This window comes from Mesoplodon bidens (assembly GCF_964165515.1).
Source record: "Mesoplodon bidens genome assembly, chromosome: 1".
NCBI lineage: Eukaryota > Metazoa > Chordata > Mammalia > Artiodactyla > Ziphiidae > Mesoplodon > Mesoplodon bidens.
The window spans coordinates 120,409,048-120,432,505 of record NC_138176.1 but is presented as its reverse complement, the minus strand read 5'-3'; the positions used below and the strand labels follow the sequence as shown (position 1 = coordinate 120,432,505).

The following is a 23,458-nucleotide window of genomic DNA, read 5'->3' as shown; positions in this document are numbered from 1 at the left end:
AATAGGACATAGTGAACCACGTGTCGGTCCTGTGCATTGCACAGAGAATAGCATGGCTGTGGACCTTTTGGAGGCTCACTCCAGGGCAGATGGCCGTTGAATGGAATGGCAGATGGGATCAGCTGTACTACTGCAAGTTGCTCTCACTCATTCTCACTCTCTACTGAGTGCTTGTTAAGTTTTGGGGTGTCTTAAATACACGTGTAGGATTTTGCTACTTCAATAAAGGAGGTGCCCAATAAATATTCATAAATGAGGGAATTCATAAAGAAAGTTTGTGTGTATACAGTATAGAAAATACCCATAGCAACATGTCTTTCCACCACTCCAATGACAGTTACTATGTTCAAATGCAAAGGATAGATTTCCATGGGTATTACATAAATTCACACTCATTCACACCTGTGTGTACATACATGTATGCACACATACATGTATATACACATAAACATTCTTCGCATCCGGTTTTGACCCTACTGTCTGTTCACCCTCTTTCTCAGAGGCCCTGAACATGGTATGTCCCCAGCACTGTGAGACCCTAGAAGAGGAGACAGCCTCATTTTGTACAGCCGGCAAGCTGAGAATGGTATTTACTTTTTAAAATGGTTGAAAACAAATCAAAAGAAGAATACTGCTGGGTGACACATGAACATGACCTCAAGTTCCAATTTCGGTGTGCGCAAATAAAGTTTTATTGGATCCCAACCATATTCGTTCATTTACCTACTGTCTCTGGCTGCTTTTGCACTATGGCAGGGAAGTCGAGCAGGTGTGACAGAGGCCAGCTGGACTGCAGAAACCCAAATACTTGCTATCTGACCCTCTACAAAAAGGTTTGCTGATCCCTACCTTAGAAGGTACAAAAAATGAGTAGGATGGGCTTCCCTGGTGGTGCAGTGGTTGAGAGTCCGCCTGCCGATGTGGGGGACATGGGTTTGTGCCCTGGTCCAGGAGGATCCCACATGCCGCGGAGCAGCTGGGCCCGTGAGCCATGGCCGCTGGGCCTGCGCATCCGGAGCCTGTGCTCCTCAACAGGAGAGGCCACAGCAGTGAGAGGCCTGCATACCGCAAAAAAAAAAAAAAAAAAAGAGTGGGATGAAATCTACCTGGCTGAAGCCACACCTCACAATATTTGAGAAAATATTTCCCCAATTCGCCCTTTCTTTTAGGAGAAATTAGAAAAGAATAAGAAAATTGTTGTCAACTTTTATCGTTTTCAAAAGGGCCTCATAACTTTTTTTTTTCCCAAACATAACTTTATGTCCCAGTAGTTACTCTTGTGATTATATCCTGGCGTGATATAATGGAAGGGCAAGTCAAAAGGTGCCAAGTGGTGGAACATATGACAGAAAGTTTAGTCTGATTTACAATTTGCCTTCAGAATCAACATGGAAGAGAAAACCTACCAAGACTTACCAAGTTTGTAGGGCAGGAAGGAAGAGGGGGAATCACAAATACATTTCAGGACCCTGAATGCCTGTCTGTATTACAGTCTGCCCCGACTTGATAATGCCTTGTGTGTATGTGCACTGTTTTTGTCTTTTGTGATCATGTTGTTTCATAAACATTAGCTGTTGGAACATACCGGTAAGAAGCACATACTGTTATTTCCATTCCAGAAGGAAGTGGCGGTAAACTCTTCATGTAGCTCTTTCTATGGCAGTAAATCAGTGCCAAATCCAAGAAAATGCAGGTTGTTTTTTTTATTTTTTTCTTTTTTGCCACACACAAATCTCTTCATGGTGGATATGGTCCGCAGTATGATAAAGAATTATTACCTGAGTTTTAATGTGGATATTTGACTATTTAGTGTGATTTCCTCTGTGGCATCTGGCGTAGTGTTTAGTTGTTATCCTACCCGTGGCCACTATAATGTGACATCATGAATCAACTAATTAGATACTTCATTCTCTAAAACTAAGAGTCTTTGCTTTCTTTTGTGCACCACTCTCTCATATATGGGGTCAGCAAATGGTCACTGAGTAGGCCAGAAGTTTCCTGCATCTTCAAATCCCAGCTCCTTCTTCATACCTTTGCCTTTTTAGTTGTCTTTTAAAAGAAATGTGTTGAAAGTGAACTCACTGTCCTTGTATCTCGATCAGAATACACCAGCAGAGGAAGCATACATAAGTCAATCATTGCATCCTACCGTAATGGTATTTCAGCATCACAGAATGTGTATGCCGGCAGAGAGACTGTAGAATTCCTTTCCATCCCTACAGATACGGAACCAGGGACTCAGGAAGGATGAGGGACTTCTCTAAGGTCTTACAGTTACTTGTAGCAAACTTGGGAGAAGAGCTATTTTGCCTTCCTTGTTTGTTTGCATTATCTTCCTTTTGGGCCACCTTACGTATGATTCTGATATAAACATTAAATTACAAGGGTTCAGTGAAATGTCACAAGAACATCTTTTCCTAGAATATGTTCTGTTTGGCTATGAAACAGTGAGACTTGATCCCATAGATACGTAGGAAAATTACTTGGTGGATATATTATGTCAACCTTTTTGGAATAGTTATTAAACTATAAGATAATAGAAGGTGACAGAAGCTATCATTATCCAGATAGTTGAGGAGAAAAGTAATACAAAAGCGTATTTATTCTTTATCTTCAGTAATAAATATATTTGAACTGAGCCTATTACTTGAGAAACCATTCACATTCATTATCAGCCACTGCAGTCAGTTTCTTGCTTGAGAGGGCTATTTGGGGGGGGAATTACTACCCTAATAGAGTGAAGACTCAACTCAACTGGCTCTTCACTATCTTGATTTATTTTTCCTAGAGAATCTAAAAATGGAAAGAAGTAGAGAGTCCATGAACAATTGTTCCTCATCTTGACACGCTCATTCCAGTCATATGCTTTATTTTCTTCCTGACACTTGTGACTCTCTGAAATTTTCTTCTTCATTGATCTGTTGACTGGTGTACTCCCCTGTCCCATACTGCCAAGAATGGAAGCTGCAGAAAGGTGGCCTCGTCTGTCTTATTCACCATTGTATCACCGGCACCTATGACAGTGCCTGGGCTCTAAAAGGAATTCCATATTACCTGCTCAAGCCTGAGCAGTTGGCCATGTTGACTAGAGCGTGAAGTGTTGAACTGTGAGGTGGTAAAGTCTATGGATGGGGAAGAGAGTCTTCATAACTGACCTCGAAAGCATCGTTCTGCATGCTGACCTCTTGGGTCTTTATTAAATGTCCCCACCCCTGCTTCCACAGTACCTGTACGTGTGTTGTAATTGTTGGTTTCCTTGTCTCTCTCTCTCTCTCCCATTGATGACTTGAGGGATAGGACCAAGTCCCATTCACCTATATGTCCCAGATGCTAAATGCAGTGACCAGCAGAGTGAGTGAGTGAGTCCGTGAGTACGCGCATGCTGCTTTTAGCACAAGTGCCTGAGAACATACTATATCTTTGTGCTTTACCTTTTCACATAGAAAGCATAATGACTGACTGCTAAGTGTCTTTTAATACTTGTTTGGAGAAATACCTGCCTTCAGGAAGATACTTGCTTGCAAGTTGGGCTCCTTTTGTTAAGATAATCTCTTTATATAGACTGTCACTGTCCAGTAGAAATGTAGTGTGAGCCACACATGTAATTTTAAATTTCAAATCACCACATTTAAAAAGCTTCTTAGGGATTTCCCTGGTGGCTCAGTGGTTAAGAATCCGCCTGCCAATGCAGGGGACATGGGTTTGATCCCTGGTCCAGGAAGATCCCACATGCCACGGAGCAGCTAAGCCCGTGTGCCCCAACTACTGAGCCCGTGCCCTAGAGCCCACATGCCGCAACTACTGAGCCTATGTGCTCCAACTACTGAAGCCCGCGCACCTAGAGCCCATGCTCCACAGCAAGAGAAGCCACCACGGTCACCGCGATGAGAAGTCCGCACACCGCATTGAAGAGTAACCCCTGCTCACTGCAACTAGAGAAAGCCTGTGTGCAGCAGCGAAGACCCAACGCAGCCAAAAATAAATAAATAAAATTTTTTAAAAAAACCTTTTTAAAAAGTGAAGTTAATTTTAATATATTTTATTTAACTGAACATATCCAAATATTCTCACTTCAGCAAGAATCAATATATAAAATTATTACTGAGATATTTTACATTGCTTTTTTTTTATACCGTCTTGAAATCCAGTGTGTATTTTATATCTCAATGTGGGTCCTAAACTATCATCAGGAATACTTGATCTGTATTTTATTTCATAAAATTGAAAGTTGAAATAGTAGATTCACATATCCAAATTGTTCCAACAGTTAAATTTGTTCCAGTATCTGAATTGAGAATGTTTTTAAATTTAAATTTCTTAATTAAATAAAATTTAGAAACTCAGTTCTATAGTCACACTAGTACTATTTTATTGCCAATCACTAAATATGGCTGGTGGCTACTGTTTTGGCCAGCCCAAATTGTAAACTCTTTCCTTTTTTAAAAATTTTATTGAAGTATAGTTGATTCATAACGTTGTGTTAATTTTTGCTGTACAGCATAGTGACTCAGTTGTACGTATATTCTTTTTCATATTCTTTTCCATTACGGTGTATCACAAGATATTGACTATAGTTCCCTGTGCTATACAGTGGGACCTCATTATTTATCCTGTACATCTAATAGTGTAAACTCTTCTTAAATAAACCTTTTCTATATATCTTCCTTTATTTTCAAACACCCACCACTTTCTTCCACTTCAGATCGCTGCATGTTGGGTTCCTGAGTGGGTGTCTTTGTGGTCATCTGGTCCCACTTGCTCCTCCTATAGGACCAGGGGCACAGAGAGGAAGTGGCTTGTCCAGTACGGTTGTCCACAGCTCTCAGTGCCGGCTTTTCGCTCACTCCTCCACCAGGCACTGCCAGCTCCCTCCTTTGGGAGGGACAGAGTCTGGGGCCTGTGCCTGCCCGGGATCTTCCGTGCACAGCCAGGGATTCCCTTCTCTCTGCCGGCCAGTGGACCCCAGGGGAGCCGTCCCAGGCTGCCTACCCCTGCCGCCCATGGGAGGTGGCAGAGGCAGCTGGCAGCTTGGACCAGCTGGCTGGCTCCAGGCTGAGGTCATGCTGGTGAGTTGGACAGACAGCCTGCTCCAGGGACAGAGGGCAAACCGAGTGCAAAGACAGATGGAACCAAGGCCAGCGCTCATTTATCCAAAGGTGCTGCTCCTACAAGGAGTGTGGAAAGGACCACCAATCCGTCAGTGTGATTTAGTCACCGCCTTTTTTCTTTTTTCATGTGTCTCATCTGAACATGAGGAATCGTCTGTGACTATGAGTTAAGCATTTCCTAGGGTGCCTTTTTGTCATTTATAACCATTGACAGGTTTAGTACTTGTCTTCTTTCTCGTTCCCCACGTTGTGCAGAACCCGCTCAAGATCCCTTGACATCATCGTTATCTAGGGTGCCAAAATTAATGCAATGACAATGGATCCATTTTTCTTTCTGAAGGAAAAATATTTTGACTCTCTTACGGTGAGGCTGGTCTGCTTCTAAGAAAACTGAAGTGGGTGCAGCACGAAATAGTTCTCAGCCTATCAAAACATGCACTTTCCTTGTTATCAAGAGCCGGGGGCAGGGTTGGGATGCTGCAGCCGCCCTGGTGACTGGAAGAATCGCTCTTTTTCATTTTTTTCCTGCTCGCATTTCCCATTCTTCTATATACTCCCCACCCTCCACTTCTCCACATCACTATGTCATATTTTTTTCAAAGTGCACTTTGAAACTATTGGAACTTCAAGATCACCAAATGACAGTATCACCTCCACAGAAATCAAATACGTTGTTGATGGTGTGTCAGCTCAGCTCAGCCACGTGGAGACACAGTATAAAATGACAACCAAGAGTAGTTTAATTGGCTGACGAATAGTCAAAGCTATTAATTGGCTGAAGGATAGTCAAAGCTTGTCTTGGAATCCTGGCAAGGAGTTTGCCAGAACTAAGGGGAAAACAGTCCCCTGGCAGTGGGAAAACGTCTAGTGTATTGATTTGGTTTTATTTTCATTGGCATATTTAGTCACAGTGTTTTGATTCCTGGATTATAATTTATTTGGGGGGTATAACCGTTACTCAAGATGCCAAACTGGAAAGTGATTTTTACTTTTTTGTGCTAGTTTTATGCTCTAATAACGCATGGACAAGAAGAACGCTCGATGAAACATGTCAGTGCTGGTAAGAAATCAGGAATTACTTTGAACAAGATGATGAGGAAACTTTTTTTTAATTTTTTTGCGGTATGCGGGCCTCTCACTGTTGTGGCCTCTCCCGTCGTGGAGCACAGGCTCCGGACGCGCAGGCTCAGCGGCCATGGCTCACGGGCCCAGCCGCTCCGCGGCATGTGGGATCTCTCCGGACCGGGGCACGAACCCGCATCCCCTGCATCGGCAGGCGGACTCTCAACCACTGTGCCACCAGGGAAGCCCAAGGTGATGAGGAAACTTTTAATAGGAGGAATCACTTTTTGATATAACTTCTGTTATCAAAGGTACATGTCCGGGAAAGATCAGGACTCTTTGGTGGTGTGTGCCAGATTTCAGATTTCCAACCATGCTTATCCATCCGGCCTTCTGGAGGAAGGCTGGGGGAGCTGAAAAGTTGGGGCTCTAGGACCCTATTCCTTCCATTCAGCCAGGCAACCCCACTCTCAGTTTTATTCTCAATGCCTTTGCTGTAGGACTTATTCAAGGAAAGATTTCTGCAGCTAATAAAAGTTCGAAAGAGCACTCTTTTACTTTATTTCGAAAGGCTGGTTTAGGAATTCTCATACCTGGGATTTTTATAAAACCAGAACAATTATTTTTCCCTTGAGAGGAGTGGGCTCAGAACTGTTGTTTGTTAACTTTCTATAGCTTCAACATTCCACGTGTGGGCCACCCCGCCCCACGCAAGTCCTGTTTCTTAACAGCCTCGTGGCCAATGTCAGGGAGCAGGGCAGGAGAAGTTACCCAGTGGACCTTGTGTTGCTGTTGCAGGTGGGATGTGCTCCAATGCTCTTTCTGCATCTCCTTCTTGTTGCTGTCAGAGACCTGCCACTCTGCTCAGAGACATATTCTTGTGCCAGCTGCACAGTTTTTGTTGTTGTTTTTTTTGGTTTGTTTTTTTGCGGCACGTGGGCCTCTCACTGCCACGGCCTCTCCCGTTGCGGAGCACAGGCTCCGGACGCGCAGGCTGAGCGGCCATGGCTCACGGGCCCAGCCGCTCCACGGCACGTGGGATCTTCCCAGACCGGGACACGAACCCACGTCCCCTGCATCGGCAGGCGGACTCTCAACCACTGCGCCACCAGGGAAGCCCCAGCTGCACAGTTTTACTTTGAAGATTCATACTAATTTGCTCATCACCCAGAAGACAGCGATCTCTTGAGACTGAAGTGGAAACGTTTTATAAAACTTCAGCCAAAGAATGAAGTTTTAAAAAGTTCTTTTCTTGTTCGTTTCAGCTATCATAAGGTCTTGCTTTCTAGAATTATTGACAGACTGTTAATTCAGTTTGGGAGGTATAAAAGCTAATATTTGTGACAATCTTGGGTAAATGCCTTTGTGTTGAGAATAAGTACACCAGGAGTGTGAGAGTTACCTGCCAGGGTGTGTGCTGGGCAGGGAGAAGGTGACTAAGGTCATAGTAATATTACCATCAAATCTAGGACTCACAGGGCTGCCCTCCTTGGCAGTGATGCTGTTTAAAGTTCGTCTAGTTTAGAAATGGTGGACAAAAGCCCATATTTTCTTTAAGGAAGAAAATCTAAACAAGCTATGTCTTAGAATTTATTTTTGATGGGTCAGTCACTTACCACAAAATCCAATGTAACAAAAAATTCATATTATGGTAGCATAAAAGTTGTGACACATTCTCAACTTCTGAACATTTTGGGAAAGCAAGGAATTATTCCAGTTGAAAAATACCTGAGCCTGTTTTCCTAATTTCCAGCTATGCTTTTGCTGATAGAGATCAATGGGAAAGTATAGCTTTGCCAGCCTTAGATGGAGAAGGTCAAGGGTGCTTATAAATGTATTTTAAAGTATCATTAGTGTCTATAAAGGAAGAAAAAAAAGAAGGTCCTGGAGCCAGTAGGAAATCAGAGAGTTTTTAAGCTGGCTGTCCACTTCAGCTTACTGAAAATAAAGAAAGGAAATTGTACAAATGCTCTTCACAAGTCCGGGATGATTTATATCAGGAGAAGGCATACAAAAGTTTTACTTTTTATTCTTTTCTCCGCCTCGCCTATTACCATTACAATAAAAATTCTTCTGACAAAAAATACACTTATTGTTTATTATGAAGATCCCAATAGAGTTTATCACTTTTGGATCTGAGTCACATTTAGTCCCCCACCTTCCTCCCCCTCCCCCTTTTGTCAGATGTTGGTTTTGTAGGCAGTGGAGAACCTTTCCAGGATTCTTCCCTCATGTAGATAGTTTCTGTGGGAAGGCAAGCGCTTGAGGGTCACTGCACGCAGTAGGCCCTCGGGAATGTTGGACCAGAGTGGTTTTCATGTGGTTTGCAGTGAGGCCCGAGAGGGGCATGCAGTCCCCTTGTACTGGAAGGTCATGGCCATGGTCCTCCTTTCCCTTCCATTTTCTATCACTGCCCAGCAGAAAGTAAGACCCCCTACAAGGGAGGAAGGAGGAAGTCCTCGATCTCCAAATCAGACATACAGTGAGTAGTCGTTGGCAGGAATTCACACTTGGGGCCCCTAATGAAGCAGGTGGGCAGCAGCTCCAGAGACCCCCAACCAAATCCTCACACAACACCTCTGCCCTTTGTGCTTTGGTCTCTGCACATTATAACAGTCAGTCCTGCAAAGTGAAATGCACCAATCTCCAAAGTCAAGGGCTTTGAGTGTTAGAAGCACACACACGAAGTCTTTTCAATGAAGCATCATCTTTTTTTTTTCCTGCTCATTTTCTTGGTGAATTTAGGTTTTCTTACCAAGACCTAAAAGGTCCAGTCTGACATTTCAGCCATTTCTTGTTAAAGCTGTGTGGGTACCATGTGTTTGTGTGTGTGCACGATTCCTGACTGAGTAAATTTCTTCCAGTGCGTGTGTCCATCCTAGCAGAAGATAGCCCAGCAGGCCTTGAGCACTGCTGCTACTTTACTTCACATCATGAATATTCAGAGGCTGCAGTCATTGAGGACTCAGGTGGCAAAAATAGTAAGGTGATGGAAGCACACCCTGACATGAACGCCAAGTCCACATTTCAGCGACTCAGAACCCCTGACCACAGCACAGATTTCCCATTCTCTGACCCTCGGACCTCAGGAGAGGAGAGTCCTGGGGACTCCTCTGAATCGGGCATCTGTTCCATACACCAACATGCTCACGGCTTGCTGTATGATGTGTTGTAATCAGCATGTTGTTTGTAAAAGACAACAGGCCCTTCTGTGCATCCTCCCCCATAAAATGCATTTAGACTGATAGTTCAGCATAAAGGGCACACTGTTGAGACGGGCAATGCATGCATTGTTTTCCCCATCATGCAGTCAGTATCTCCATAGCAAAATCGAGTGTCTTCTGTGAAATCTTATTTTATATATTTTGTCACCATCAGCAGTTACACTAAAGTAGGAACTGCTCCATTCTATTATGGGTTAAATTCTGCTCTGTGCAGACCTAGTGGTGATGTATAAATTGCAGCCCTGTCTTTTTTTCGAAGGATTCTAAAATAGGTTTTCAGAATTAGTGCTGGATTTTTGCTCCTGCATGTGTGGTGACTCTTGATTTTTTCCTTTCGGAGAAGCCTCCTTTGCAGCATTCCCCCTTCCGAGGAATCACTTAGACACTTCCAGCTGGTGGCAGGGGATACAGCCATAATACAGCTTCCTCTGTCCCAGCTGTCTTTTTCACTACACTAAATGCATTACGATGGCTGCACTCTCGTGTAAAGGTTCAGGTAGAGGGAGGTGTAGGATGAAGTCTGGAGACCGCCGTTGGGGTTTTTAAGGCTTCAGCTTCCCCAGCATCTTGGCATTTTGAATGTCTTCCTGCTTCGGGTCCAAGGTTTCTCTCCACTGATTGAAATGCTGCTGGAAGCCTGATTAAAGGTGCCTAAAGATATCACCTTCTACCAGGAAGCCCTGCGTGCTTGAGAGGATCTTTTTCAATGCATTATGGCTCATGCAGCCTCACAATTAAAGAAAAACAGGGATTTAGAAATCAATGCTGAAGAAGAGACTGAGAAAAAAAGGAAACACCGCAGACGGTCCCGGGATCGGAAGAAAAAGGTAGCTATGTATGCCAGCGCCTAGATCTTGCCTGGATTCTTTTTGTTTTAATCTCCTCTTGGCATCCGTTAGAAGCATTCGGGGCTATTTTTACATGCTGTGTAGAGTGTAAATTGGGTGTGTAAGTTGGGTGTGTAAATTGGGAACAGATGATAGAAACCCTATGGTGGACAACTGGTGTAGGGTGGGCAAGGCAAGGGAAGATTTTACCCTGTGTGGGGATGATTGCAGTGCTCATGCGGAAGGCTTGCACTTTACATAGGCATGGGCATGCTTCCATGACACAGAAAGGAGTTGTAAGGGAGTTAAACGGAGTTTCTTTCCAGCCTGGTCAAGGTGAAATGCACTGCGGTGACTTAGGATTGAGGGAGAGGCTGGAGAACCAGCCTTTTTACTTCTTACAGTTCTGTCTCGTGGAAAAGGAGCTTTTGTGCTAGAACTGTGTCACATGTGTGCATTTCTCAGGCAGATCTGTGACCTTAAAGATACAGCAGAAAAGTCATTTCCTGCTTTGTTGGTTTTGGTTTGTTTGTTTCATCTTTCCTTCTGCCTCTCGTTTCTATAAGGTACTTTTAGGTAGGTTGTGCAATGGAAATAAACTGCTGGAAATAACTTTCTTTTGTTAAATACAGCTAAAACCAGAGAGGTTGGTCTTTCTCTGCTGGCTAAGAGTGATTATCCTGAATGCAGGAACTCCTGTGACATGGCAGGGACTTGCAGCCTTCAACACTGATTGCTTTAGATCAAAGCATGGGCATGGATCCTTCTCTACTGATGTCCTAATGCAAGGGAGCAAATAGGAGGACTATTCTAGGTCAGTTGTGTTTTATTACAGCCTGGGAGTACTTACTGTTTGGTGGCTGTGCCCTTAAATATGACTCCTAGAAAGCAACCGGGGGAGTGAGGCCCCAAAGCACTCTTCTTCCTTGACAATTAATAAAAATTGACTAAAACTCTGTGATCTGAATAGGTCATAAAGCATTTTTATGTCTCTTTGTGAGAGGTCCCAAAGGAAAGATCATCTTAATTTGCTTTGAGCAGTGATGCCTGTGCTTTGCAAATGACATGCAGATTTCATCCACCACATGCACCTTTTTTCAGGAGTGAGCATGAATATTTTCAGTGCCTTTGCCATTTTCTTCCAAGTGAGGATCTAGAGAAGAAGCCTCTCTGCCTTTTGTTACCTGGCAGACTTTCTGAGACTGAGTTTGGAGGGCTGCAGTGGTTCTGCTACAAGAGGTTAAATATAGATGGTTCCTGCTTCAGGATTCTTGTAAATAAACTTCTTGAAGGTATTTTCATGGAAGTACAAGCTTAAGTTAGGAAATTCTCCGCAAGTGTATTTCAAAGCCTCGCACAGCAGAGCTGTTGTGAGATTGCCATGGTTTGCTAGGTTCTGGTCTAATTTTACTGAAGTTAGGTTTGTCTGTGGGTTGGTCACTGTAGTTTTGACCCCTCTCTGCACATCTCCCCCCCACCCCAACTCCATGGTAAGCTAGCTTCTGAGAAACACGAGGACAGGAACATAAATCTGTATAAAGATACAGTTTCGTCATTAATGTCAATACTGTACTTAAGAGTCAAGCCAGGCTTATGGATAGCAGTTTCCTGTGGGAGCAATGACAGGTCCATTGCTTGTGCCTCGTCCCCTATTTGACTTGGAAGCAAAAGAGGGAAAGGGTGAGGCAAAGGGAGTTTCTGGGGTCACTGAGCTGAAGCAAATGCTTTGTGGACCAAAATGCTTTGTTATGAGTACAACAGAGTCTGTCCAATGTAAATCTCTTAGCAACCAGAAGGGAACATGGAGAAATATCAATATCGCTATTGTCAATGTGCAGGCAGATTTAAATGTTTTGTTCTCAGGGCACTCACAGAGGAGATCTAGAAAGGGGCTGGTGGATAACACTTTCATTGCTGATGTGCTTGTTAATTCATAACACAATATAGTGTGTATATTCCCTATCAAAGGTACCTGTATTACAGAAGACTTAATAGTCATAGTCAAATGATCGCATGGACTACTTCTAATTTGCAAAGTTAAGATTAAACAACTTTGAAGACACAATCTAGATCTCCTTCCATGACATAGCATATGTAGCACTTACTCTCTCCAGAGTGAATTGTTTCAACTTTGAGTTTCTTTTTCCTACCTTTTCCCAAAATCCTAATTCAGGCTTCTGGGCTACTTTGTTCCATGTTGTCAGCCCCATGTCAATTGGAAAAGCTGCTTTTAAATATGTTGTGGGTTGCTATGGGAATCACTGCTCTTGCTCATATGCAGAAATATCCTCTAGGATCTTTTAATTACATAAAGGAAGAGTGAGCACTCTTATAAAATCACCAAACACAAAAGAAACACTTAAAGAGTATCTAGTTTATAAAATAAGGAATTTGACTCATGGTACCCCTGCAATTCAGGTTTGAGCAAGCCGAAGATGAACCTTTCTTGATTATATCTCTATGACACAGAATCATACAGTACAGGACGTTACTAAGCATTATAATCAAATCATAATACACGTGTCAAATGAACATCGGATTCAGGTTTCATCAGTTATTTTAAACCCAGTGAGTTGCACATTTGGATATTTTGAATATTGACAACCATGAATAAGTGATTAGCTGTCAAAAAGTAGGAAACTTCTAGGAATTTATAATTAGTTGAATTTTAATAATGATATATTTTCTTCTTGGCATCGCAACTTCCGTGTCAAGAAAAAGAAAACCTTCCTGTTTGTTAAAAGGAAATTCATCTAGGTAGATGAACCCTTAATCATTTTATCATCAAGTTTTCTGACTTTAAGCAAAAAAAAAGTTTCAATGAGTATCTAGTGTAAAAGTTCCTTACCCACACTTCCCATTTCCCTTCCCTGATACATTTTCCCCTTCATTCTCCTTCTCTCCTGATGGGCTTAGTTTGGCAGCAAGTGGGAGGCATGACAAAGGTAGACAGCACCTTTGGGCAGGTCCGTATTGGATCCATGCCCTCACTAAGCAACTTGCAGGGAGGAACTCTGTATCTCCTGCACCCAGCAGGTCCCTGGCGCACAGGTGGTGGTTAGTAGAGGGTCCAAGCCACCATGAACCCACAAGGGTTAGAATCGCAAACGCTCTTCAGCCCCATACTTTCCTTGTTGCTGTTGGCTTCTGGTGCCCTATTACCTACATGGTTTGCCCTCTCTCCACATAAGCTATAAAATACATTTCAATATGGAGGAGTTTTAGGAGAATTGACCTTTATTTATTCAATATTTTTATGTATGCTTGTATGTACTTAATACGTCCTGTCCAAAAAAAAAAAAAAAAAAGCAACAACTTTGAGGTGACCATGAAAATTTATACTAAAAAAAAGAAACATTTATAGAATTCCCTTCTCTCTATATATGACTGACACAGGAATATACTAGGATAAAGTGGCAATTCTATGATTAATATCCTTTCTGATTATTGGTGTCAAACTCATATAGCTATTCAGTGGCAAAGCAGGAGTGACTATTCACTGCTTCATTTTTGCATTCGTGCATTCATTCAGTATTTATTTATTGAGTGATTTCTGGCATCAGGCACTGCATTCCCCATTGAAGACAAAGCTAAACAAGGCAGAGTGGCCACAGTATGGTAGCTCCCTGCAGAGGGGGGAGGAAGAGAAGAGCACCATTAAATACCCTACAAATAAGGAGCCACAGCAAGACCCCCAGTTCAACTCGAATGGGCTCACAGAAGGTTCTCAGCATAGCTGAACCTTGAAGGAGGAGTGAGTGAGATGGACAAGCAGAAGGACAGGAATCCCAGGCCCACAGTTGTTCAAGTATGAGAGAACGTTCAGGTGTGTGAGAAACAAACGGTATTTTGGAGAAAAGGGGATATGAGTATATGGCAGGAAAAATGGCTGGAAAAGTAGTCAGGGGCCAGATCACGAAAGTCTTTGTATGCCATCTTACAGGACTGGAAATTAACCTGCTCAAAGGAGAGAGGGACTTAAATCACCTTTGATGGTGATGGTAGGGAGAGGAGACCGAAGAATTTTCTGAGTTTAGAACCATCCCTCAAGCATCAGTGTTGTAGACAGCAGCTGGGAAAGCCGTCAGGAAGCACTGATGGTGATGCAGGCATGAGAGATGCTGAGGGTCTGAACCAGGGCAGAGACGATGCCAATGGAGAAGCGGGTGTTGCATACGAGAGATATTTAGAGGAAGACTCAGTAGAACTTGGCAGTGGATTGTGTGTAGGATGTGAGAGGGAGAGATCGGATTCTAGGGTAACTGCCAAGTTTCTGGCTTGAAGCGGAAGATGAAGAATTAAATTTCCCAGATTCATTTCTTTCCTCCCAGGACATTTCTTGACCTCTTAAAAAATGCACCAGGTAGGGTGTTAAATTGCTTTTTTAGGTGGAGATGCATTTAATCTTCACAACAACTCTGCAAAGAAAGTATTTCTATTATCCCCATTTTACAGATGAGAAAACTGAGGCATGAGCCTTTAAGCTGTTCCCTCAAAGTCTCCACACTAATTCATGATAGAGCTGAGATTGCAATTTGGGTAGCCTAACTGTCTAGCTTGTGTTCTTAACTACTACACTATACAGTGTATGTAGTTAATATTTCACAGCTACACATCAAAGTGGGCTTGAGTCACAGAATCTTCTAAAAGATAAGCTATTTTCTAAACATCTGGAACCTTGAATAACAGGCTTTATATCTCTAAGTAACCCAGTATCATAGTGAGTCTCTTTTTCTTACCCTCTGAAATAGATTTAAATGTTTTACCTTAGGAATTTCTTTTTTTTAATTTTGAAAAATAAAGTGAAAAATTAACAACACCAGGATATCAAATCCTCAAAGACATGTTGCTGTAATAACATAACAGTGTCTTGGGTGCTTGCTGTATACCAGGCAGTGTGCAGAGTGAGTTCCATGGACTATCCTATTTTTTTCTCACAACTTTTCTATGAGGCAGGTATTATTTTCATCCCCATTTTTCATAGCTCAAACCACGCTTAAAGAGACTACATAACTTGCCTGAGGTTATATGGCTAGTAACTGGAGGGCCTAGACTTAAACTTGGGTCATAGGACTTTGGAATCTGTCAGTCTGGGTTTATTGTGATGAAACTCTCTCCGTCTCTTTAAGAGTTAAAGCAACTGAAGGATTTGAGAACAGATTTCGGGAGACCTGAACTACTGAGTGTGATCTCTTGACACAGAAGCTTGGTGCTTGCTGACGTTTTACAGGCTCTCCCATGCCTGGTTACCTAGGTACCTGGGGTACCCATGATGTGAGATGCCAGGCAGGGTGAGGCATTTACTGCAGCACCTGGACTTTGGGGAAGAGGATTGTATGGACCTTTTTGGGACAAAGGGAACCTAGTCTGTTTCCTGCTTTGCCGAGTCCATAGACTCCAGACATCTAGGGAGCCCGGTTTCTCTTTCAACATACTTGACACTCTGCACTGTAATTATGTGTTTACATATGTGTCCTACCCAGGAAACTATGAGCTCCTTGAGGGCAGAGGTGGTATCATACTCACCTACTACCAAACTGAGGCTTGCAGAGTAGGTGGTTCAGTGAGAGGGTGGGGGGAAGGGAAGGGAGAGAGGGAGAAAGGTGGCTGGGTGGCTGGCAGGACGGATGGGTGGAGGAGAGGCAGTATCATGCTTCGGAACATGGACTGTAGGGTCAGACTGAGTTCAAGTGCGGGTGCTATCACTTAGCTGCTGTGTTCTTGGGGGCTTTATTTAACCTTTCGATGCCTTAGTCTCTTCACCTGCAAAATGAAAACAATGATACTGTGTACTTAACCACAGGGTTGTAATAAGATGTCAGTGAATTAGTATTGGAACAGCGCTTGGCACAAAGTAAGAGTCATAGAGTGGTAGTTGTTGTGTCTGTTCATAATGGACAGACACATAAACAGAAGAATGAATGGACTGTTTCCAACCTGAGGCTTCAAGAAGGATTGTGCCAGCATGTCAACTCACTGAGGCGGGGCAGGTAAGCTCCCTATAGGAGGAGCACATCGGGCTGCTGCCCTGTCTCCACTCTTCCCCATTTGGAAAAGGATGGATGGAAGAAGGCTTAGCTCACTCATAGGAAAGGCTGTAAACCTTGGTCCTTTGGTGTGCCAGAGATTTAGGCGTCGGGAGGCAGTTCAGTAAGACTTGTCAGCCGATTGGTTCTCTGTACTCTGTTACCATGATGGTACATTTTTTTTCCTCAGTAAAGTCATCTGTTCGTTTAAAAAAAACAAAAAACTTAATGCATTAGATTAGAGCCAAAATAACTCATACCCTTATACTGAACATAGATCAGGAATGATTTTATAGCAGTGTATCATAATGTGATTAATTATGGCTTCAAAATTATTGCTTATAACCTAGTACTACAAAATGAATGTATATAATACTTCTCCCCAATAAAGCCAAAAACTTAAAACACTGGCTTGCTCTTGATCAATTACCTTTATAACCAGTACAGGATCATGTTAGGGATAAATTCTACATTTATTCATGTCCAAATATGTTATTTTAAAGTTCTTTTTGTTAGTTTTGTCGCCAACATACTGCAGCAATTGAACTGTTTCTTCCTCACTCTCCAGGCCCTTGGTCTTTTCTGTCTTTTAATTTTCCTTTGGCATGATGGTATATTAGTGTGTGTGTATGTGTGTTTTATTGAATTTCAATATGGAAAAGTGTTACCTTTTCATAGGTGTGCTTGAGAAAAATGAGGATTTGGCAGTGTTTTAGTTCTTTACAGTTATAAGAAAAGTTTGCATTAATCATATCACATTTTACCTGCATCTGTTCATTTAATACAAATGTACTGTGCACCTCCATTGTGCCTGTCCCTGCACGGGGAACTGGTAAGATAAAGGATGGAAGCTGTAGGTCCATCTACTTGCTCTCTTTGGGATTCTGCTTGTATTACTCTACACAGGTCGGGGTGAAGGACTGAATTAGAAAATGAGTATTTTTTAGTGGGCCTCCAATGTGCTGAGTGCCTTTTGCATTCCTCATCTTATTTGAACTTATGTCAACACTATTCCATAATGTTATCCACATGTACAGAGGTATTAGCCTAAGCTTAAGTTTGTTATGTAACTTGCCTCAGTTACAGAAATAGCTGCTGGGCTTAAGACCAAGGTCTCTGTGGTTGTAAGTCCCTTGCTTGGGCCATCAGAACCTCTACAGAAGAGATTTTTTTAAGGGAGGTTCTTATTAATAGACATCTATGGTGAATTCTTATGTCAAGAGAAGAGTTATCACCTTTGAAATGTTAAAAGTTATTTAGTAATTGGGATTTTTATAAATTAATCATTTAAATTTAACTGCAAAGTCTAAATATTGTGTAAACCATTACACTTAAGTTAGTGTAATTCTACATTTAAAAGAATTTTTAAGGGAAATTCAGTCACTGAAAAAAAAGAATCATTAGCTTATACCTATTGACTAATATATAGGTTAAATATTGAAATGTCTAAATACAGTGTTACACTGTCAGTTACATAATCCAAACTTTATTCTAGAGATATTTCTATAGAAAAGTAACATTTGGAAACGCAGTCTGCTCTAATTTTACCCAAATCGTTGTTTCTAGTTTGTACAAATGAAAAGCAGAAGAGTTGAAAGCAAAGCAATGGAAATCAAGCTTGAATCTTTTACATATAAATCACATTTTTCTGGCGCTTATCCCATTCACTCAAGATTATGCTTTCCTGGACCCAAAGTGGTGTCATGAACTAGAAAAGTCCATCATTGCCACATATAGGAGCTGCCTATAAAATGTGTAGATTTCAATTTAGATTTAGTTGGTTCCAGTGAATTATTTCTCAGTCTTAGGTGGCCTTCCACTAATGAGGATCATATCACCAGTTCTGTTTGAATTTAGATGAAGCCCATGAGAATGGGTAGAGACTAATGTTCATATCTGCCAGCTCTGGGGCTTGCCTTTAGGCAGAACAAAAGGCAACTAGCACCATCGCCAGATGAGAAGGATGTGCGGACTGCGTGGAAAAGAACTGGGAGAGAGGAGTTGGCTAGAGAGGGTTGGATAGAAAGAAGCCCAAGATTTTCTAGTGACTGGAAGTCAGTGACATGGAAACATTTATAATTTACATGTAGATGCCCAAGACCCTTGTGATGTTAATATAAACAGCATTATTTTATCCTAATGAAAGATAATTTTGTAAGAACTCTAGACAGTGGAAGAGGTAAATGGTCAGTTTTGTTTAGCAGAGGATTAAAAACAGAGTAGGCAAGCAATAAGGAGAAAGATGTGGGGAGAGGGCTAAGTACTACAATTCATGGTTCTGGAAAGAATGCGCTTTGGGGCTAGATGTGAGTTCATATGGCAGCCACTTCTGATTAGCTGTGTGGCCTTAAACTAAATTTCTTTGGGCTTCAGTTTCCACCATGGTCAAATGGGGCTATTAATCCTTTACTTGCATACATATCATTAAGAGTAGAAATACTGTAAAGGCGTTTTGCCAAGTTCCTGGCATAAAGGGAGCCCTTACAAGGTCTCCTAGCTTCGCTTATAGTGTGGGCTCTCAAATGTAATCAAGTGACTGTAGCCAAGAAGGAGGCAGAGGAACTGAGAAAAAAAAAAGGGAATGTTTTGAAGAAGCTTTACACCCAGGAAGTACTCAAATTATTTGATGAGTGAAATTTTACTCATAGACTTGTATCCTCAAACAGTCATTTGAGTCCTGCAGTTCAGCTCTGCAAACTTTTCTGTAGCCCTCAGGGAGTTGACATCTGTCATTTTGAGAAATCCTCCCAAAGACTCATATGTTAAATACATTTTCCATTCATTAACACTATTATTAATTAGCTTCTCTCAGTAGTTAAATGATAGCCTAGGTAGATATTAAAGAAAGCTTAAGAACCACATGTACACATAGAGGTATCAGATAATTCTTTTAGCGAATGAACTTTATTTTGCAGATTTGGGCATGAAGGTTGAAATATTTATAGAGGGAAAGTACTTAATTGGGCTGAATGAAACAATCTTCACTGGAGAGTTTATACATTATAATTAATGAGAAGAAACAAAATGTTACCTGTACAATATGTCTATAAGATACGTATACTGTATTTCATTACCAAGTAAATTATCACCCCTTCTAAGGGAGCATGGCCATTAAAGAGAGTTGCAGGATAGTTGGGGACCAAAGGAAGAGTGGATAATCTGGCCAGTATAAGGTCATCACCTTTTATACCTGGTTTCAGAACCCAAAGTGGCCTGTGGACTGTCTTCCTTTACCAGCACATTCTCTTCTCCCTGCTTTCTCACACTGCCACCGGGAAGGTCCTCTACCATTTTCAGTCAGACACAGCATGTTACCCTGCCTTGGACCAGTTCAGTATCTGCCACTTAGAATTACCTGTGTGTTAAAACTCTCTCCTTCACCCTAAACCAAGTAGAAAAACCGAACCTGAAACCTGGACTTCTCTCCTAAGACATTTTTATTAAAGACTCTATGTGATTTTTTCACTTTTTGAAGAGGACTGTATAGTGAGATACTCAACAGCAAAAGTATATGGAATATAATTTACCCTTTCATTTTTCGAGCTATAATTCATTGAGGAACTACCGTGGGCCGGGCAGTCTATCAAGTGCTTTGAGTATCGTATTGAATCCTCATGTATGGGTGGTACTATCCTCATTCTCTGTATTAGGGGAGTTACACTCTGAAAGTTTCAGCAAGCCCAGGCTTGCACAATTAGCAAGTGTAAAGCTCGAGTTCAAACCCAGATCAGCCTGATCACAATTTTCCCAGAATACTGAAATCGATCTTTCCTGGACTATGGAATGCCTTGCTGGGGTTTCTGCCCCCTAGAAAATTCCTAATAGGATGCTTCTTGTGATTTATCTCTTCTCCCACCAAAAGAAAAATACAAAATGGGGCATGGAGCGTGGGAGGGTGGTAATATTGAATGTGATAAATCAATTTACATAACTTCAAGCCACTTTCACTTCACACATTTACTTGAACTGCATCCTACCTTAACAAAGTCATAATCATGCTAATGGTACAATAAAGTAATGTAAATATAATTAATTCCCAAATGTTGGTACTTTGCAAGGTAAGTGGTGAAATCATTTTGTGTTGGCTAATTTCTTGGGTTTTGAAATGAGTATATTCCCACGTGTTTGCTGATGCCTTCCATCTCATGCTTATCATTTTTTAATAAGAAAACTGTGGAAGAAGCTGGTTTTAAATAACCCACTCAGGGCCTCAAAACAGATGAAATTTCAGAGATTAAAAATTAAAATACGGTTTGTAGGATGGTAAGAAATTAACACCAACATCAAAAATCTACTTCAGCTGATGACATAGACAAAATGTTAGAATTTGAGTCACCATTGCTTTGCCAGATTCTTTTGTCATCATCAGGATAGAAAAGATCTCTTAGGCCTTATGAAGTGATACTCCTTTTTGTCCTTGACAGTAAGAACAGTGGGTAAAAAACTTTAATTTGGGGAGGGGAGTTGGTAAAAATTGGAGTCTCCAAAAATTTTATTAGTTAGAATAGATGATTTTAGGCTTTACTAGCCAGCCTCAGAGTGAATCAACAGGAAACTCGCTAGCAAAAGTTAGGTTCCAACAAGGTCCTACGGTATAGCACAGGGAACTCTGCTCAATGTTTTGTGGCAGCCTGGATGGGAGGGGAGTTTGGGGGAGAATGGATACGTGTATATGTATGGCTGAGTCAGTTTGCTGTGCAACTGAAACTATCACAACCATTGTTAAGCGGCTATACTCCAATATAAAGTAAAAAGTTAGGTTCTATTTACAGTAAAATAATTGGTAGGTGCCCAAGGCTGTTATCTCTGTTAATACTTACATGAACCCTCTGAGTTAGGTGGCTTTATTCTCATTTTGCAGATCAGAAGAATGAGGCTCAGACATTGAATTTATAAGTAACAGAGAGCAAAAAGGAGAGGCAGAACTTGAACCATGGCTGTCAGACTCGAAGGCCTTCCCCCACCCCTATTTCACTGTTCTGCCTACAAATTATTCACCAGTCATATAATCTTCTTGCATTTGGAGAAGTCTTTTACGTTCATTTTTCGTTATTTTATTTTCTAATCAGTTTCTAAATCATTTTTATGCCTCCCTGTCGCCAGTGTTATCATTCATTTGTTTTATGTGATAAGTACTAGATAAGAAGTGCTTTTTAAATAATGATGCATGACTTAAGCTCTATGTTTTTACCTTCCAATGTTACACGGGGACTTTAAGTGTTATTGCAAAGCACAGCAATTTTGAATCAGGTACAAAAGGATCATAACTGACATTCGCACCATGGATTTCCAATAGTCCAGGGAAGCAACATTTGTCCAAGCCATAACCTTGAACAATGCATTTTGTTTTCTATTAGTAAATCCGCAACATGTCCAGTCTCATAATTCCCAGCTACATTCCTGCTACCTGGCTGCTGAGAGGTGAAGGAGAGAGGATGTGCTGGAAGGTTCTGAAGTCACTGAACCCCACACTGCCCACTGCTTCCTCCCTCTCCTGTGAAGACCTGCAAGTGGCTTGGTCACAGCCGCCTAATTCAGCAACATCATGAGTATATTTACTTAGCTCTGTCAACACTCAAAATATATTTGCCCGCCCTTAAGTAACAGGAAGGTAACCATACTGATGTTTAAAAATGCTGAATGCAATTAATTTCTTCCCTTTGAAGAATGGCCATTGTTAACGATCCCCGCTTTACTAGGCCTCTCCGGCTGGCTTCCTTCTTTGCCATCTAAAAATAAATGGTTTCGTTATGCACATTGATTCCATCCACATTCATTCCAAATGGAATTAATGTATTAATACTGGTAATTCAGGCATGTGAAATCCACATATTCACTTGTCTTCATTAGTGTAGGATTAGTGATCCCCGTCATCCTCCTCATTTCCAGGCTGTGATTCATTTCAAAAGGTTTTGATTGTGCCTTGTCTTAGCTGAAATTGGATCTTTGAGGGTGACCATGAATACATTGAAAATAGGTATTTTCCCTGGTGACTGTGTTATGACCTGGTTAATGTGAGCCCTGGCGGTGATTTTCTGCAGACATTTGGTGTGGTTAAGACAGCCGGGCTTTCTCTTGCTCCTCTGTGTGTGGGTCCAGATCCTGGCCTTTTTCCGAGCTTTCCATGGAGGAGCCTTGTCTTCACTGGCTGGTTGTCATTTGATTTTACATAACATGTTTTAGTGGATTTTCTGTGGGATAAGATTAAAATAATTATGTAGCCATCCATTTGGCATTTGATAAGCATGATCTTTTTATTTTCTGGTGGATTAGTTAGGATTTGGTTTGCAGTGTCAGGAAGGGAGAGTGTACTTAGGTGCATTCGGCATTCTGGGCTTTGACCTGCTTTCCTAGAGCTTCATTTCAGCTTTAGTGGAACCTAAATTATTAATACGATCTGTGCTGTGTCTGCCTATAGTGCTTAATCCAGCCTCTATATTTTTTTTAAGTGCTGTTGGGGATCTCTGAAATAAAAGAAAAACTGATTTTCTGTGGAAAGAGCGAACAGTCTGGTTGTGAGCTGTGGAGTCACACAGGCTTGGATTTGAATCTCACCACCATCACTTCTTTGCTGAGTAGTCTCAAGGTGGTTACTTAACCTCTCTGAGCCTCCGTGCCCTCTTCCTTAACAACACCTACTGCCGAGAGCGGTTATGAAGACAAAATTAAATTGATCATGAAGTATCTGGCACAGAGCAGTGATTCAACGAATGTTACTTCCTCCCACTTCCCCACTCCTTTCCTCTTTCCCTGGTCCACTTGGAAGAAATGAGAGTCCTGTTCTATCCTGAGCATATTTAATGAGAGTTGTCAGTTAAAATGGGGAACTTAAGTTTGCTGAAGTTAATTATAAAGCAGGGGGTAAAAAGTAAAGAGTATATGTGTATGTAGAGAAAAATTAGATATTTATATAAAATGTAATAATAATTTTATATTTACATCTATATTATATACTCTCTCTATACGTATACATTTCATATATATATATATATATATATATATATATATTCATTCCATAGGTAGATAGATTCCACAGAGGACAGTTAAACCTGGAGCCAGATTTCATTAGTTTCCATTAGGAAGAAATGTGGTTTGTGGCTAAAGCATTGAAGGTGGTCACTGAAGGTGGTGTGGGACACTGGGGTCCTTGGGAGGTGCAGGGCTTTCCCAAGGTCACTCAGCAGCATGGGGCACCCAACATCCAACGCAGG

The 23,458-nt window shown here is 41.6% G+C and overlaps 1 protein-coding gene across 5 annotated transcripts in view; it reads left to right on the top strand.

The window, feature by feature from the left end:
• The window catches only part of ANK3 (ankyrin 3), a 514,823-nt gene that overhangs the window by 168,215 nt on the left and 323,150 nt on the right, over positions 1 to 23,458 (top strand). For 3 of the 5 annotated variants that reach the window (XM_081254084.1, XM_081254081.1, XM_081254080.1), the window contains exon 1: positions 9,704 to 10,221. The exons of the other annotated variants lie outside the window; for them this stretch is intronic. In XM_081254084.1, coding sequence (XP_081110210.1) covers positions 10,108 to 10,221 — 114 coding nt within the window. In that variant the 5' untranslated portion in view covers positions 9,704 to 10,107. Of the gene's footprint in view, positions 1 to 9,703; positions 10,222 to 23,458 lie in introns of those variants that run through there. 5 annotated transcript variants of the gene reach the window in all.